At 35.2% G+C, this 18,376-nt stretch overlaps 1 protein-coding gene across 1 annotated transcript in view; it reads right to left on the bottom strand.

Moving 5' to 3' along the window:
* Positions 1-5,017: 5,017 nt before the first annotated feature.
* cmet (CENP-meta) overlaps positions 5,018-18,376 on the bottom strand; it is a 116,781-nt gene continuing 103,422 nt past the window's right edge. The window contains exons 20-22 of the mRNA XM_081736402.1: positions 11,537-11,725; positions 8,126-8,331; positions 5,018-5,350 (exon numbers count right to left, since the gene is read on the bottom strand). Coding sequence (XP_081592528.1) covers positions 5,323-5,350; positions 8,126-8,331; positions 11,537-11,725 — 423 coding nt within the window. The 3' untranslated portion in view covers positions 5,018-5,322. The remainder of the gene's footprint in view (positions 5,351-8,125; positions 8,332-11,536; positions 11,726-18,376) is intronic.

The following is an 18,376-nucleotide window of genomic DNA, read 5'->3' as shown; positions in this document are numbered from 1 at the left end:
GGCAGCTGCCGTGGCCTACTTTAAAGTTATACAACAGACGCGAACAAGCTGCTTTGATATCACAATTTCTTTTCAACACTGGACGAGCTATGACTGCTGTGAGCGCGCAACGAGCCTGTATTACTGAACGTCGATGGTCAAACTAACTCCCGATTGCTTGGCAAGGACGTGTCGTTTCTTTTCTCTCTTGTGAGCACATGATTAGTGGAACGTCAAAAACTGCAAGAACTCTTTTTTGGTTACTTTATATTTGGAATATTGGGATCTGCAATTTTTTGGAATAGTTTATGTCAGTTTTTAATGCATATAATGTGTTCCGTACAAGATTTATCATGATTTTGTTTGTTCCTATAACCGCAAAAGAACTTATTTTTTAAACAGGAATATTATGTTAAATATTTTGCTATTTAATAAAGTGTTAAATAATTTATGTTTTCTATATAGTTGTTATAAGAAAAACTTAACAAATAAGTATCAGATTGATGCGAATGAAATATCTGCTTGGACGTTTGGTGGGAAATTAATCTCAGGAATGCAACATAGGGATGGATAAGGTCACGCGTTTAACGTCCACTAAACAGACTGAGGTACACACATACTGAGGAAATAGTGCGGTCTTGAACAGGATCATACGAAAGTCATAATGGAGAACACAGAATTGCGAGTGATTTTCCTTTCCGAATTCAAACTGACATTCTGCACAGCAAGCCACAAAAAAAAAAAAAAAAAAGCATTAACAGTGCATTTAGGCCAAGAAAAGCGAATGAATGCACCACTCGCCATTGGTTTTCCCAACTTCGTTCTGATGATCCAGCATTGCGAAATGAGCGCCGTTGGTACCGACGATAATCATGTTCGGATGAGCTTCTCAGGAATACTGTGGTAGCATACCCTCGGAAAAGTATTCGTGCCATTGCAGACGAGTTAGGCATACAACATATCACTGTCGTTCAACGGCTCTGTGCAGTCGGTACGGTGAAAAAGTTGGTCTCATGGGTAGCACTTGAGTTGACACTGGCCAACGAGAATCGCCGTTTGGGAGTGTGCAGCCCTGAATGTAAGGAATAAGTGAAAAAGTTTCCTTCATCAGCTTATCACTTCAGACAAAAAATGAATCTGTCATGTCAATTATAAACGGTCAGGACAATGGCTGGACTGTGATCAATGTCCAGGATGGTTTCCTCAACCACCTCTTCACTCGCAGAAGCCATTGTTGCTGGTATGGAAGGAGTGATCCATCATGTCTTTCTCAGGTGAGGTGACACCATCAATGCACATTGCTACAGTGTGTAAGTCTATGAAATACGTCGCAAAGTTGCCCGTAAACATCCAACAATGGTCAAGCAATCACCCACGCATCGCCCAAAAGGACGGTTCAAGCTCTATGATTTGCAATACGAAACCCTTCCTCACCCACCATATTTCCTCAATTTCTTTCACGACATCTCTATTACTTTTTTTTAGGGGGAAGACTTTCCCTGATGATCGGGCAACGCAACGTGTGATTGTAGAGTTATTTGCATCGCAGTTCTTTCTGAAGATAGGTAGACTAAACAAATGTGGATATCGGTATAAAACGAATTAGATAAGAATTCTATGAAACAAAACTGATCTCTTGCTATATTTGTCCAATTTAGAGCCTCATTCGCACATGTGTATTTTACACTTTAACCTTTAGATACACTTGGTGGGTCAAATTGACCCGGTACCCGTTTCTTTTGTTTTTCTAAACGAGTCAATGATGTTTTTATAAAACCAGTCTTTGTGACATGTCATATTCATCTTTTGTCTACTATACCTGATATTTAGTTTTTTAGTATCACCAAATATGGAGTGGGGGAAAACTGATTTCTCTCTTTGCTCCGTAATTACATTTGGTGGGTCAAATTGACCCGTAATTTAGTTTGCTTTATTTTCAGTAATATATTTCACTTTCGAACACTTGTATTCTCTAAAGCAACATAAGGTCAAAAATGCGGAAATGAAGAGACGAAGAAGAAGAAGAAGAAGAAAAAGAAGAAGAAGAAAATATTTTTCTGTGAATTTGATTTATTGAAAATTGTTGTCAGCTTGTGTATTAGTGCGTCTATTTGTGAGGTGAAATTTAGACTGCGAAAATGAGCGGACTTTCAGATGAGGCTATAAGAGATGAATTTCTGTTAGATGCAAGTGAGGATGACGATAGTGACACGGAAGATACTGGACAGCTACAGGCAGAAAGAGTAACTGTTATTTCCGTGAGTAATGAAGAGGATTACTATAATGAAAGTGAATCTACGGACGATAGTGAAAGTGAAACTACTAACGATGTGCCCATTCCCTCTTGTAGTCATGATATAAACGGTCGATATATTTCTAAAGACGGTACTATTTGGAACACGAATCCCCGTACTTTAAGTCAAACCCTTGTACATAATGTTGTAAGACATAATCCTGGACCTGTCAAAAACATTCATCTCACTTCACCTAAAGCTGCGTTTGATATGTTCTTTTCACCAGACTTGTTGGAAGAAATTAGACTGTGTAATCTAGAAGGCAGACGCGTTGATCGAGAAAAAAGAACTACGTGGAAAGAAGTTGATATGGTGGAACTTACTGCTTTTCTTGGATTACATCTTCTTGCTGGCCTAGAAAGAAATAGGGATGTACCGGTAAAAGAATTGTTTCTTGACATGTATGCAAATCCACTTTATCGAGCTACCATGTCGGTAAACAGATTCTTGAATATACTGCGAGTAATGAGATTTGATGACAAGCGTACACGGGATACTAGGCTAAAAACTGACCGCCTTGCTGCCATAAGTTTCGTATGGGATATGTTCATGAAGAATTGCTCCGAAGCTATGATTCCAGACATTTATCTAACCATTGATGAACAGTTGCTGCCATACAGAGGTCGATGTAGTTTTATTCAGTATATGCCCCAAAAGCCAGGGAAATACGGAATCAAAATATTCTGGATGTGTTCTGCTAAATCTGGTTATGCATACATTGGAATGGTGTACACAGGTCGCAAACCTGGGCAGCAAGTACAAACTAACCTATCACAATATGTTGTTCTAAAGCTATCTGAATCTTTGAAGAACTTTCCAGGAAGAAATATTACAACAGACAATTATTTCACAAGTTTATCTCTTGCTAAAGAGTTGTTACGTAATAAGATTACTTTAGTTGGAACAATTAGGAAACACAGGTGGGAAGTGCCTACAATTATGCTACCAGCTAAAAATCGACAAATTTATTCGTCTGAATTTGTTTTCATTCCACAAGCGACAATGGTCAGTTTTGTAACGAAGAAAAATAAAGCTGTTATTTTATTATCTTCTATGCATGGAGATGCTTCAATAGATTCTGAAAGTGCCAAAAAAAAGCCAGAAATAATAACATTTTATAACAAAACCAAGGGTGGTGTCGATACTATGGATAAATTGGTACGCACATACACAAAAAAGAGGCAAACCAGGCGGTGGCCTATGACCTTGTTTTTCAACATGCTAGATGTCGGAGGAAATAACGCATATATAACGTACATAGCTTGCAATCCTGACTACGAAGAAAATGCTACTGACCGCCGCAGAAAGTTCCTGAAAGAGCTTGTGCATGACATGTTGGAACCTCAGATGGAAAGGCGTGTGCTGATTCCTGACTAGAAGAGGAGTGTAGTGGATGCTTTGAGAAGATGTTGTATAACACGAGGACCACAAGAAGACCGTGGCGGAATTTCAAGGAAAAGGAAGCGATGCTCAGTTTGTCCTACGTCAGCGGATGAGAAAATGTATACTGTCTGCTATAAATGTCAAAGATTCATCTGCACAGTTCATACTGTGTCTTTGTGTGAAGAATGTGCGTAGGGTGAGAATGTAGAGTACTTCTGTAGTGAAAGTACGTTATTACTTGTTGCTAATAATTTCTAATAGCATTAAAATTCACCTTTGTACAACATGTTACGATATGAATAATGAAATATTATTCTGAATTGATATCAATAGTGTATTTTTACTACAATAGCATGCCTATGAACAAGTAGACATTTCCTTGTGCACATAATCCCTTGTACAACCTTCAAGCACATACGGCCGTGTGAGAAAATAGCGATGAAGCAAATAAATTCTGAATAAAAATTCCAGCTTCTTTGATTACAATAGTAAACCTGTGAACAGGTACATTTATGCCCTTGTACAAATAAGTTCTTGTACAAATAAGCCCTTGTACCAACTTCAAGCACGTTAGAACCATGTGAGAAACTAGGGATATAGCAAACATCATTTCCGAAGCAAAATCTCCAATTTCGTAAAGATTAAACATCAAAAAGAGCACCGGGTCATTTTGACCCACCAAGTGTAATTACGTAGGAAAAATGCCAAGTGAATCTAAGGGTTAAAGCATTTTGGAACAAATTCGTAGTTTTCTTTTTAAAAACAATGTTTGTAGTTATCACTTCAATCTGCATAGTTTCCTGCTAACATTTCTTCTGTTATTACATTACGAAATGCTTAAGTTTCTATTTAATATTTAAACAAATCTACTTCCCAACTAACATTAATTTGTGGACTTGATTGTAATAGTAGTCTATCCAATATTAATTTAAAAATGAGAAACAAAGACTTCTATTCTTTTCTGAAAATTATTATATAGAGTTTATATTTGGTAACTAATAGAACGAAACTGAATTAATATGCTTCACTGTAGATTCGTACTAGAATTTGAGATTTGTTTTGCAATCTGTTTTTTAAATTTATGTTGTGGATGTTGGTTAGATCACTATTGCACCCAGGTCCACAATTCTTAGGATTGTGATTACTGACACATTAGACACCTAAAACAACTAATTTCATTAACATTTATTTAATTTTTAAATTGTATTTGAGTAAAGTTGGGAATACAAATTCCCCTGATTCTATCAATCTTATTGTTCACTGTTATTCGTGGAGTATCTCGTACTTTATATTAGTTACAGCACTTAGCATTTGCTAAAATCGACCTTACAGATGGTGTTAATTGCATATAAAGTAAACTGTTAGTATCAGCATTTTTTTTATTAATACGTATATACATGTTTTATATAAAATATTTTCTTAAAAATACATGATAAAAGTTTAAAATTACAAATACTGCAAGACAGTATAAAGAAGTAAGACGTAAATTATAAAAATACTTATATATACACATTACATGTATGCACAATGGATATAAGCACGCTCGTATATAATATCCTTTGCAATATTCAAAACGTATCCAGCTTAGGATTGCACATTTTAAAATTTAAATCTATCCAGTGATATTAAAATATAAATGTTGGTACTAAATATCACATTGAGCAAATTAATTTCTTTCTGCAAGAAGTTTGGACCTGTAAAACAATGAAAGTAACTATCAAAAGTGAGACAAAACCAAGTTTTTAATTATGTTAAATAGTTCATTTATATAAAAGACGTACTAATATGGTATATAGCTAAGATTTTCTATATCATGCAACATCAGATAAAAATACGACAGAATGTACACAGGTAATGCTCAAAGCAATTTCAAACTCAATTCGAAGATAGGTAGCAATCTATTTAAAATCTGCTTTCAGTTAGTTATCTTTGGTTCCGGAAAGAAAAATACTTAGCTTACAGGGTATAAGAATTTTTCTTCTTGTTTCAATGAAATATACAGTCCGACTATTATATAATAAGAACGATTTTATTGAATAAAATGAAAAAAATACAATTGAATGGTACCTGTTTTTTTTATTCAGGTACATTCCTCTTGAATCGATGTAACGAGTGACACGATCGGGCAACGAATGAAACGTCTTCTGCATATCGGTTTGCTGTATGTCCCGAAGAGCTGATGTCTCAGTTCTTTGAATGTCGAACATCGTCAAAGAGTCGGCTCTTTCGACAGTCAACCAGTTTAGGAAACATAAAATAGTCATAAGGAATGGATCCGGCGAATAGAGAGCGATTGAGAAAACATACAAGCTTTGGGTCAAAAAATTCCTATATGCCTAATTTATTGTTGGTAAATGGGCGCATTGTCGTGAAGCAGGAACCGATTGCCTGATGTTGAGTACCCACATCGCACAGTCAAATCCTTTTCCATAAACGTTTTAAAACACTCACTTAATTATTTGCAGTGACGGTCTGTTCCTCTGGAAAAATTCATGGTCAATTATTCCTTTGCTGTCAATTATGTAAAAACAAAAACAGCATTATCTTCCCTTTCGACTTTTGCAAATGAACTATTTTTCTTTTGTTTTGGAAATGCTGCTAACTTCCATTCAGCACTTGGCGTTTGTTGTTGGATCATAGCGAAAACACCATGTTTCGTTTTCCGCAACCATTAAAATTACAAAGTTTCTATTCCTTTGAGCAGTTTTAAGGATGTCCCTTTCATATTGAATGCGATCATCTTTTTGTTAGACAACAATTGGATTACGAACCTTTTTCTTATCTAAATCTTGTATACAACAATATATACACATTTCACACCCGTACGAAACATTATACAAAATATGATCTGGTTCTAATAATAATAATAATAATAATAATAATAATAATAATAATAATAATAATAATAATAATAATAATATATTTTAAGATGAAATGATAAGTAGAGAAAAAAATCATTTTTTGGTCTAAAGTATGTGAAATCAAACATTATGGACTGCTAGTTCTTCAAGACTTTACCACTTCACAAATAGCAAATCTTTCTTTGGGACCATCTGTTTCGGAGGCAATATGGAACAGAATGAAAGTAACATCATTTTAGTGACTGCCTACCTTACATCACAGACCTGACAAATGACGATTCTCTGCTTGTTGATAACACTTTATATGGAATTTAAAATTTAGTTCAAGAATATTAATTCGTTTCTAATAATAGTTTCTTTTAATCGTTTCGTTTAAACATAACTAAACAGAATTTTAACGATAGTTAAAATCACTCAAAACAATGAAATAATTGCAGTAAGATCTTCGAAATTCATTTAATATTTATAGTACAACTAAGCTTTGATTAAACTATGTAATTCTCTTTGCACACTAGTTTTAATTATCTGGTGTAATATATTTAACAAATATGGGAAGAAACAAGATGTAGAAAATTTGTAGACATCTGCTTTAAGAAACAAAGTCCCGAAGAAATTTGCGAATGAAATATTGGTAGCATAAATTGGTCCGAACAGGAGAAGATGCAACTGTACGGTAAAATAATTTCAATGAACAGTCTAGTTTAACGAATCTGCCTTGTTATGTTCACGTAAACAGATAATAAATGCAATGTGGGTATAATGGACTTGTTGGTTGATGGTAAAGAAGTTAGAAGATACACTCCGTAAAAACGCGCACACAAAGAAATCTACATAATATAACCGAAGTCAAATTAGAAAGATGTGAGAGGTTAACACGAAACCACCTACTCCCTGTAGTTTTCATTACATTATTTTTTTAAAAAAAATAATTACTATTTTTTAAAAATGTACTAGATTACGCACTTTATCACAACAACTTAATGTAACCAGTCCGACATTGAATCCCACTAAAATCCCACTTTTGGCTAAATATTCTGGTATTTACATGAATTATTTACTCGAAAATAAATCACATTCACTAGAGTATACTATGCACTTTTGTCTTACCAAATTCTAGTCTCAAAAACTGTGTGTGTATTGTACAAGGAATAATTCCCATACCTACACGAAATTACGTATTTCATCAAGTCCCTTCATATAATATGTAGATATTAACAGCTAAGTATACAAATCATGCACACAGAGAATTATTTCAAACTCCTTTTAAACGTTCGGAAGAAAATAGCATACATTAGACACTATTCACTACACATCGCACTTGGAACCTTTGTATTCTAGAGAAAGCAATTTTTCTGGTGGGAATTTAGCCTCAGTTTTCTACAAATGCATTCTATCCAGAATACGGTCAACAGACACGAAGCAGATCCATATAGTAACAATTTTACGACCAACAATTAAAATTTCTTAAACTTTGCTGCGCGTTATACACGTGTAAACTCAGTACTCGGGTATTTTAAATCACTGGATCCTAAGATGGCATCTTCCCACGTGACAAAAATGTATTTCTTTCCCCTCCATTTTATACATTATATCAAAAAATATACTTACGATTTCGTTTCGAGCTCTGTTTCTTCGTTAACAGATGAACTCTCTTGTTGATTTTCCTTTCCAAGGATCGGACGTCCAATATATTTCATCAATTTGTGCTCCAATTTTTGCTTGTAAGCATACAATCGCTCAAATTTCGCTTGAAGAACTTTATTTTCTTTTTCTAAATTACGCACTTTATAGGATAATTCCGAGATCTGATAATCCTTTAAAAAAAAGAAAAAAGGAAAAGTCAAATTTACTAAATCACTGAAACTTCTGTTCCGTACTACTGAAAATCAAAAACTTCATACAACAAACATAGTAGAGCCATGTGGAACAAGCGGAAAGCTCAAGTTGATTTTTAACCAGTTTGGAAAGTACAGGCCTCCAAAGTTCTCAAAATCTACTAAAAATTACGTGAGTGACATTTGTTCAGTTGATATTGACGGTTGACTTAAACGACCATCACATATTACCTTCAACACAATTTACACATATTCATCATTTTTAACGAAAGCTACCGCAGAATATTTTTTCTTAATTAAAGCAGGGAGATTAAGTAACTTCTCACTTTCCATTGCTAGTTAAGGTAACAGCATCGTGAAGGTGTGTGTTTCGGTCGCGGAACCTCAATAAACGTTTTAACGCTGCGGAAAGAGAAACGGAAAGTACCTTATCATTTACAAACATTATTAGCTCACGATCGTTAATGATGTTGAGTAACTGTGAAATAATACCTCGAGGAAATCATGCATAGCGGTGTTTACAAAACTAGTTTCTCCTTTGTGTAATTTCGCTTCAAATTCAATATCCGCTTCTGGACCGAAATTGATTTAATCAGAAAAGTGGTTTTGATACAGAGTCCAAAACAGTTTCATTTTTTTTTTTTTAAATAACTCATTATATTTCGCTCCTGGGTCATTTAAAAACCTGTTCCGGGACTGAGACTCAAAGTTTAAGCCTATCGGTTCCATTGCTGTTAAACTTATGTCGAAGTTTCAACGAATGTATATACCATATTGTGTGAAGATTTAATGATTTTACGAAAGTTACCCTCAAATATATTTTTAAAACTGGGGAAGGTGAGATCACTATCTCGTTCTCTATTGATTTCAAATAGAAGTAGCGGGAATGACAGTGTGAAGCCTTCAAAAAGCCATATTGCATTAAAATCTATTTTCTTTAACGAAAGTTATTGTGGAACATATTTTTTGAATCGGGGAGGAGTTAATCCACCTCACATTATAAGAGCTAAATTTATCCCATTTCTTGATTACGATGGATGAACGAAAAAAAAAAAAATGAACGAAAAAAAGTTATACAGAATATAACTTTTATTCATTGTAGCTTAACGAAAATTTATTTGTAGATTGATGACACATTTGCACCGTTGCAGGTTTGAGAACTACGCGCTCTGACTATATATACACGAGTAACGGTCATTTGAAATGTGACTGGTCTGGAAAATTGGTCAACAGTAGAAATGAAGTCAGTGATGCGGTTTCTGTGGACTGCAAATATTACACCTGCTGACAACTATAGGTATATTGTGGAGGTGTATGGAGGGGGCTCTATTTCAAAGTAACGTGTAGCGAAGCGATGTTGTGCATTCAAAGGAGGATGGACAATTAAAGTCTGGCTGATTGAAAAAAAAAAAAATCGAATTTGAGATTTCAATGGATATACACATATTTGATAGCCCCTACGCACCAAAAATTCTTTTGCGATCTCCGTTCGTACATTTATTCGTCGCTATGTGCACAGATCTAAGACTCACACACTTTCAAACCGAGACCAAAACCTTACGGGTTTTGATCAGATTCCTCACATATATCTTTAGAACTTCTCTTCTATACTCCAAAATAAGGAAGTTTACCGAAGGGTGAAAATCGAATCTTGCGATTTTATTAAAAAACAGACCTAACAATTTCGTTATATTTCATAAATAAATGTTCCATTAACAAATCTGTAATATGGCACGTAATTTTTTTCTTAGGTATTATATGATAAATGAAGCAAATAATTGACTTTTCTCACGTAATATACAGATATAGGTCAGCGAAATTCAGATAGTGAAAATTGAATTGCTAGACTAAGAATCAAACTCGATCTCGGGCTTATCATGCAAGGTACTCAGTTTGCTTTCTGACTAGCCCAACATTTTTATTTTTCAAATCGGTCGATTGCGGCCTACGGTAATTTACAATATAGTACTGTAGAAATACACAAACAATAATGCTCAAATCTAAATATGGTTTAAGGCTCTTGTCCTATTTTGAAATAATTAAACTGAAACATCTTCCAATTATATCCTAAAGGTAGTTTTAAATCTGCAAATTGTCTGCACGCTAGCGACATCTATTGGCACCAAGCAGTCACGTAACAGAGTTAGCGACACTTGTTACCGTCACAGTTTACAAGACGCACTCACGTGTTTGTTTCTTTTATAAACAGGATAAAACATATTTTGTATTATATGACAAGTCATAACTTCTCTTCCAAATCACTGAATTGTCCACGACAACAGTAGTTATAATACAGACCACGTGGTCTGAAAGCTAAGGACAGACATCAGAAGTGAAAAATGTGTGGTTAATTAGTAAGTGTACTGAGTAGAGTAGTGGTTAGCGCACCAGCACAGCAAGCCAAATACACGAGTTCGATTCCGGATTATTCACTGTTTTTGTTGTTTTGTTTTGTTTAAGGTCCCATGATTATGAACTGAGGCTAAGGGAGACTGTGGAATAATAAAAGCGGGAGAAACCCCGGCAATATCCATGCATATGGTGTTTGTCCACCACAAAACCCATTGGACGAGTCCTTAAATTTGAGAAATTTTTACTGTCCTGAGTTTATATATATATATATATATATATATATATATATATATATATATATATATATATATATATATAACGGCTCTTGTGATTGTCTTGGTTTTTATGAATACATATACAATTACTAACCCTGTAATATAGTATAGTCCATTCTCTGTAGAACTCATAATGGGTGATTTATTAATGGGATTAATTTTCTTTGGATGAAAATTGCCTGAAATGTCTATTAAGATTCTGTATGTATTCATAAATAAATATTTCAGAAATAACTCTACTGTATGGCACGGTTTGTGATCTAATTTAAAAAAGCTTACGATACAGAAGTTCCTTTTATATATGTAAAATTTAATGTTCCCGTTTAGTGAGAGAGAAATAATAATAATAATAATAATAATAATAATAATAATAATAATAATAATAATAATAATAATAATAATAATAATAATAATAATCCATGTTAATAACTAAATGGAAATGTTGACTTGAACACAGGTATTTATGTTATATGAAGTCCATGTAATCAATTCTATGAATTCATATATCTACCTAATAATGAATATTTAATATTAAGCAAAATAAAAAAAAAAAATACCTTTACAATACCACTTCCTCCGCCATACATAGGTACTTCAGTAACGCAAAGATCTACTTGAACATCTTTGTCAAAAACTTTCTTTTGGTATTGCGCTTCGCCTTTCTGGCCGCACTTTGTACAAAACGAAACTGTAGTGTTCTGCATCTCAAATCGAAGTCTTCGGTTTTCAGCTTTTAAAGTTTGAACCTAAAGAAAAGAGGCTATTTTAAAAATCATTTACATTATTTTCAATGTACTAAATACCACAATGCACAAAACTATGGAAAAACTCAAATAGCTGACCACTGGATCATTTGTTCATTATCCCTCTTTAGCACAGGGAATCAGGCAAGGGTTTTCCGCGCCAAGAAGGTGAAAACATTAGACATTCAGTAACAATAAAACAAAGAGGATATGTTAAAATACAAATGTGCCTATATACTAGTAAATACACACTGCAACTAAACATTACACATATCTCTAATATCTGTGACAAATAGACTAACTAACTAACTAACTAACTCTATGGCCTATGAAACCCGGAGGTTCAATGCCGCGTTCACAGAAGCTCTCCATTGACTTCTATCCTTAGCTAACTGCATCCAGTTTCTACTTTGTATTCCAATCTCTGCGAGATCCATCTTAATATTGTCCTCCCATCTGCGCCTAGGTCTTCCTAATGGTCGTTTTCCGATTGGCCTTCCAGTCAAGACTTTGAAAGCATTTCTACTTTCTTCCATCCTAGCTACATGACCTGCCCACCTAAACCTCCTAGACTTAACGACCCTAACAATGTTGGGTAGACCATATAAAGTATGTAGTTCCTCGTTATGAAGTTTCCGCCATTCCCCATTCCCGTTCCTCTTGGGTCCGAATATTCGTCTCAAGATCTTGTTCTCAAATACTTTCAGTCTATGTTCTTCCCTCAGAGTAAGTGACCATACAGAACAACAGGCATAATTATCGTTTTGTATATTTTAAGCTTCAAATTCCTCGATAGAATTCGCGACAACAAGAGATTTTGAACCGAATAGTAACACGAATTCCCTGGTTTTAGTCGACATTTAATTTCTTTGTGAATATGATTTTCCTCTGTTAATATTGATCCTAGATATTTGAAACTATCCACTTTATCAAAAGTATTATTAAATATTTTAACGCATCCATAATTTGCTGTATTACGGTCCCGACGCACATCCATGTATTTAGTTTTCTCTGCATTTACTTCTAAACCCATGTCCCTGCAAGCATTTAATAAGATCTCTGCATTTCTTTCTATTGTTCTCCTATCATCCCCTATTAAATTTACATCATCAGCATATGCCATAACCTGGTGAATACCGTTCAACTCTAGGCCCTGGTTGCTATCTTTGATTTCCCTTATAGCGTATTCCAGAACGAAGTTAAATAATAATGGCGACAACGCATCTTGTTTCAGGCCATTTTCGACGTGAAAGCTCGTGGACAAAAAATTTTCCTACACGGACTTTACTTTGGGATTCATTTAAACATATCTTAATTAATCTAATTAGCTTTCTCGGTATTCCAAGTTCTGTAAGGACGTTGTATAATGTTTCTCTCCTAACCGAGTCGTAAGCCTTTCTAAAATCAATAAATAGTTCATGTACCGGGGTATTGTATTCCCACTTTTTTTTCGAGTATTTGGCGAATGGTAAATATTTGGTCGATAGTTGATCGATTTCGTCTAAATCCGCACTCATAATCTCCAATAATTTCATCTGCGTATGGGGTCAGTCTTCCTAACAGAATATTTGAAAGGATTTTATAGGATGTTGACAGAAGAGAAATGCCTTGATAATTATTACAGTCAGTTTTGTCGCCCTTCTTGTGAATTGGAACAATGATTGATTCTTTCCACTCTTGTGGCAATTCTTCCTTGTTCCAGATAAGGAGAATGAGTTTGTGTATCTTGTTCCACAATTTTTCGCCTCCAGCTAAAATTAACTCAGCCGGAATTTCATCTACACCCGGAGATTTGTGTTTCTTTAATTTCTTTATAGCGATTTCTACTTCTATTCGGTTGGGTTCTGGAATATACGGTTCTGCGGTGTGTATCACCTTTTCTCCACGCACACTTGTTTTTGGTTGCGTGTTAAGCAAATCGTCAAAGAAATCTTTCCATCTATTTAAGATGCTATCCGTATCAGTGAGCACTGTGACAAATAGACTACGGACTAAAATTATAAATTACATTATACCAAATATTTTAATTATAATCAAAATGTCGGAAAAAGATTTAGTATGGGGAACAGGGCAATGAAAGAGTCATAAAATTGTAAAAGTGAAACGAAGTTGTAGAAATCACTGAGAGCTACAGGAAGTTATCAAAATCATGAAAATACACATGTACTACAACACTAATCTTTGAGTTAGTAATAATGAACTTCCGTCAATATCGACTGGTTTGGTTAGTGTTGGGATGAGTCATAGTAGTACGCAAATCTGTGTAGTATGGATTCGTGTGTGCATAGGCTAAATTTCTGCCAAAACATGGTGTCAAGAACACAAAACTTGACAGTACAAAATGCAAAACACCTTCTATTTTCAAAAAGGCCAAATTCAAAAATATGAGTATAATCAATAGGAACAAGTGCATCCTTGACTGCCAATGTTAGATGTATTGAGAGCAGGAAGCTTCGCGAGAACGAAAGAACCAAGTTATTTGAAATTTCGATCAGTGTGCACATCCAATTCGAAGCTGCTATACTCTTTCGCCTTGGTTTTAAGTCTCCTTATCACTCTGTAGGACACCATCTCAGAGGTACATATACAAACTCCTTGGTCGCAAAGTGCCTTAGATCCTGTCACCCTAGGTCGCATGGTCTCTTGGTTTCTACAATCTCACCAGCAAACTACAAAATATCCGAAAAGAACTTATATTTTGAACTGTAATTATTATTACCACTGTATATAAGAATATTTTTTATAATAAGAGGTGATGGAAAAGTCCAAAAATATTCCCGCGCACCACTTTTTAATTCTATCCTAAAAAGATAGAATTTTACTATATGTTGCACTTCTACAAATTATTTATTGCATTCTCTTGAAGCAAGAAGAGCTAATTTTCTTCTGTATTTTTAAACAAATTTATACATAAGATATATTCACCAACATTACTATCAAATCTCCTAGCATGTTCCGAACAGTAAAATGCGCTTGCGGGTACAAACATTTCACATGATATAGCGTACGAATGTATTTGGTACATCGACTATTAGAAGAATGTGCACTTTGTACAATGCTATCCAAATAACAAGTCCTATAATAGGTATATTTGATGTACATGTATAACAATAATTTAAGCATATGATTTAGTATACAGAAGAAAGACTCAATCTGTAAGTACAGGGTGGTACGTATTGTATTTACCAATTACAGTTGGCAACCCTGACCAAATGCAAGTACGAATTCTGCGCATGCGTACATTGCTGAATAGAAGGGAACGAGGCAATTAGTACGCCACAGCGGTGTCTGTACAGACGCGAATTACGGCGGTGGAAGCCTTTATCCAAACTGGTTCTGTCATGGAGGTTCAGCGAGCATTGCGGTGGAACAGCGATTATCACCATGTGACTGTACCCGAAAGGCACTCTTCTCACGTGGGTGAGACAGCGGAGGGCCACTGGTAGCGTTTTAAACCTTCAGCCACGAGGATGGGGAAGAAATGTGAGAACATGGAACGAGTGGGCGTATCACTTGAACGCAGTCCTAGACGTTCAGCACGGCAACATACACAAACATTACCACTGTCGCGGCGTTCATTGGGTCGCTTACTGGAATGTTTTGAAGTTCAATCCGTATAAATTTATGTGCTTCAAGAGTTGAGAGAGACTGATAAAGCAAAACGTTATGATTAACCGAGAACCACTGTTTCTCCAACAGCTGCTGATGTTCGATGAAGCAAAAGCCCCAGGCGAGTGCCAAAGTTGTGATATGGTGCAGTTGGCTTTTTCTTAAAGGATGAAATCGGACGTCTAGCAACTGTGAATGCCGACCGCTACTGCAAAATGTTGCAGAATTTCGTCATTGCGGAATTGCAGGCAAGACGGTTGGTGAATACTATCTGGTTTCAGCAGAATGGTGCAACGGCACACACAGCACGCCAAAGCTGTACTCCGTCAAACGTGTCCACGTAGTGTGATATCACGCTTTGGTGATGTGACTTAGCCATCCCATTCCCCAGACTTAACAGCTCCAGATTACTTTCTCTGGGGTTATGTGAACGTCTTTGCCAATCGTTTACAGACTAACTTAAGACCGCCATTCGCCGTGAAACAAGCGCGATTCCGCATATGTTGAGGTGTGTTATGGAAGTGTCGCTTTTAGTAGTGCACCCAGGCAACCGAGAGACATTTGGAAGAAGTTATTTTCAAAATGTCACCCACTGTAATTGTCAGTTTAAGCACTTGTATTTCATAATTGTATTAAATTACTACTTGCACTCACTATGTTTCCCTTATCATTCGAAGTTGGTAGACATAATATTTATATACTGTATACTGCTGAACACTATCAATGGATGTACATCTGTTGTGTTCAGTTTCACAACGAAAATAAAAAGAATACATATAAATGTACCTAGGTAAGATGTACTCAAGTTAGTCCCTCCTAAAACGGTCTTAGTGTTTTATCTACGGGCTTGTCTTTAGGAGTCACTCAGTGGAGCATTAAGTCATCGTGTTTATGTACTCAAGTGTTTTCTCCGGACTTTGAATTTTCATAACAGGTTTTACTGACATTCGTAGCAATGTCTTTTAAATGTCAGTGTTGATCTTTATGGACACTTATTTACATCTATTAACCTATACAGATATATGAACATTTGATTCAATTAATAATCAATATTGCTATGACCAGGAGTTATTTAATTCATTTTTGCATATTTCGATATATTATTGATTGTTGTGTTTTACTTTTAAGTTTTGCTTTATTTTCACGTATATATAGAAACAGCAATAACTGCCTTTTCTAGGTTTTGTGATTTTTCAATTCTAACTTTATGCATTTACTCAAGTCTAGTTTCTTGTTTTTCTCTTGTCACTGTTTTGATTTTTATGCATTTGCATTTTAATTTTTATTCATTTAATGGGTATTTTACTTTGATTTTACTTTCCATTATAAGAGTAACAACAAAACATGGTATCCAAGAGAGATGGTAAAATTAAAATTCCCTCGCTTTTGCGCAGTTTCTTTCTCGAATTTTACTATATACATTGTTCTTAAGACTAATTACTCTGATATATTAGAGGTTTGAGGGAGAGAATATAAAATGCAAAAATTGGGAAAAAGAGGTAATTTCTTTAATTCAGCTTTTCTTTAAAAGGATTTTAGAATTTCAATTGAACAAATCATACATTTTAATTATGAAGTATGTTTGCTTTCAATCTTTTCCCTGAATTTTCTTTATTAAAAAATAAAAATTCAATCACAACAACTGATCTGCTGATAAATTGTTTTAACTTCCAAACAGATACGTGATCCTTTCGGGCTGGTTTTGCCGTCTTGACTGAATTAAAATTGTACTGCTCCCGTTCTTCTTCAGCAGAGATATTCGTAGACCAATTCCGTCCATCGATTCCAAAAAACATGGAGTACTAATACGAGTGTTACCGCAGAAGTCATTGCAAAATTTTTTTCTTCGAAAATGGTAAATTAAAAACTGCAATATCCAAATGCAAGGTTAGTCTGTAAGTAAACATTACATGAGAGTTGGATGAACACGCATCACCACCAGGATATAGCACGAGAAAAAATGATGAAAAAATATTGTCGTTTGATACTGTTTTACTGCAAATTGCAACATTACAAACTACGCGTTATGAGTACAGGGCAGAAACACATACCCGTTGCAACTTAAGAATACCTCGAAGTATCCTCCCAAAGAATACCCCACATACTGTCAACGCAATGAAACTTTTTTCATTTTTCTCGTGCTATATCCTCATGGTAATATATGTGTTCACCCAACTCCCTATATGTAACGTTTATATATGGAATAAACTTCCATTTGCATATTTCAGAATTTTTTATTCGTTACCATTTTCGAAGAAAGAAAAAAAAAAGCTATGACTTTTGCGGTAACCGTCGTAACAGCAGTGTCCTCACAGAACCGTAATCAAGATGCCAGAATCATCCACCAAGGGCTTGAAGCTAAACTGAACTCTTTCGCACTGCGCACTCATGATCAGTTGATCGATTATTGATGATAAATGCGCATCTTCCGCTATTATTCTGCTCCATATTGTGTCACTAATTTCGCGGACTTTTTACAAGTCCAAACAGAAAACAGTTTTCTTAAAACTTTCATATAATTCACTTAGTATGAAGGGCCTTCAGTTTGACTCAGGATATAAAAGACATTTTCTTCCGTTCATCTTCGTAGTCTCCAAGTCAGTAGACTAATCTCATCTACATGAACTCAAATGCGAATAAGAACTCCCAGCAACAACGTACAGAAGTCAATCTTCTTTATTGGAAAACACCCAAGAAGCTGATCCTGGTCAATTATAAATTTCTCCAAGCTTCAGGACAGACTGCAAACACTTGGCGACCATCGTCCTCTGTGCTTTATATGTTTCTTGGTGAACCAAAATTGAACTTCCCTAGTGTCACATTGTGGAATTTAGTGCAACATTCTCGAGGCCAGACTTCCTCGCTTCTTCCGGATTTGATCGACATACACGTGAATATTTTCTTCATTATAACTGGTTATCCTCTGTATAGATCCATCAAGTGTTTTTAGCAACGAATGGCTGTTTTTCCATTGCGAGCATAGATTTGTTAACTTGCTTCATCCCCTCCCTCTACTTTAATTAGTTGTTAAATCTGGAAAAGTAT

Source organism: Thermobia domestica, chromosome 13 (assembly GCF_964235325.1).
Source record: "Thermobia domestica chromosome 13, izTheDome1.hap1.1, whole genome shotgun sequence".
NCBI classification, from domain to species: Eukaryota; Metazoa; Arthropoda; class Insecta; order Zygentoma; family Lepismatidae; genus Thermobia; species Thermobia domestica.
Note: the sequence above shows the minus strand (reverse complement) of the source record. Positions and strands in the feature narration are given on the sequence as shown.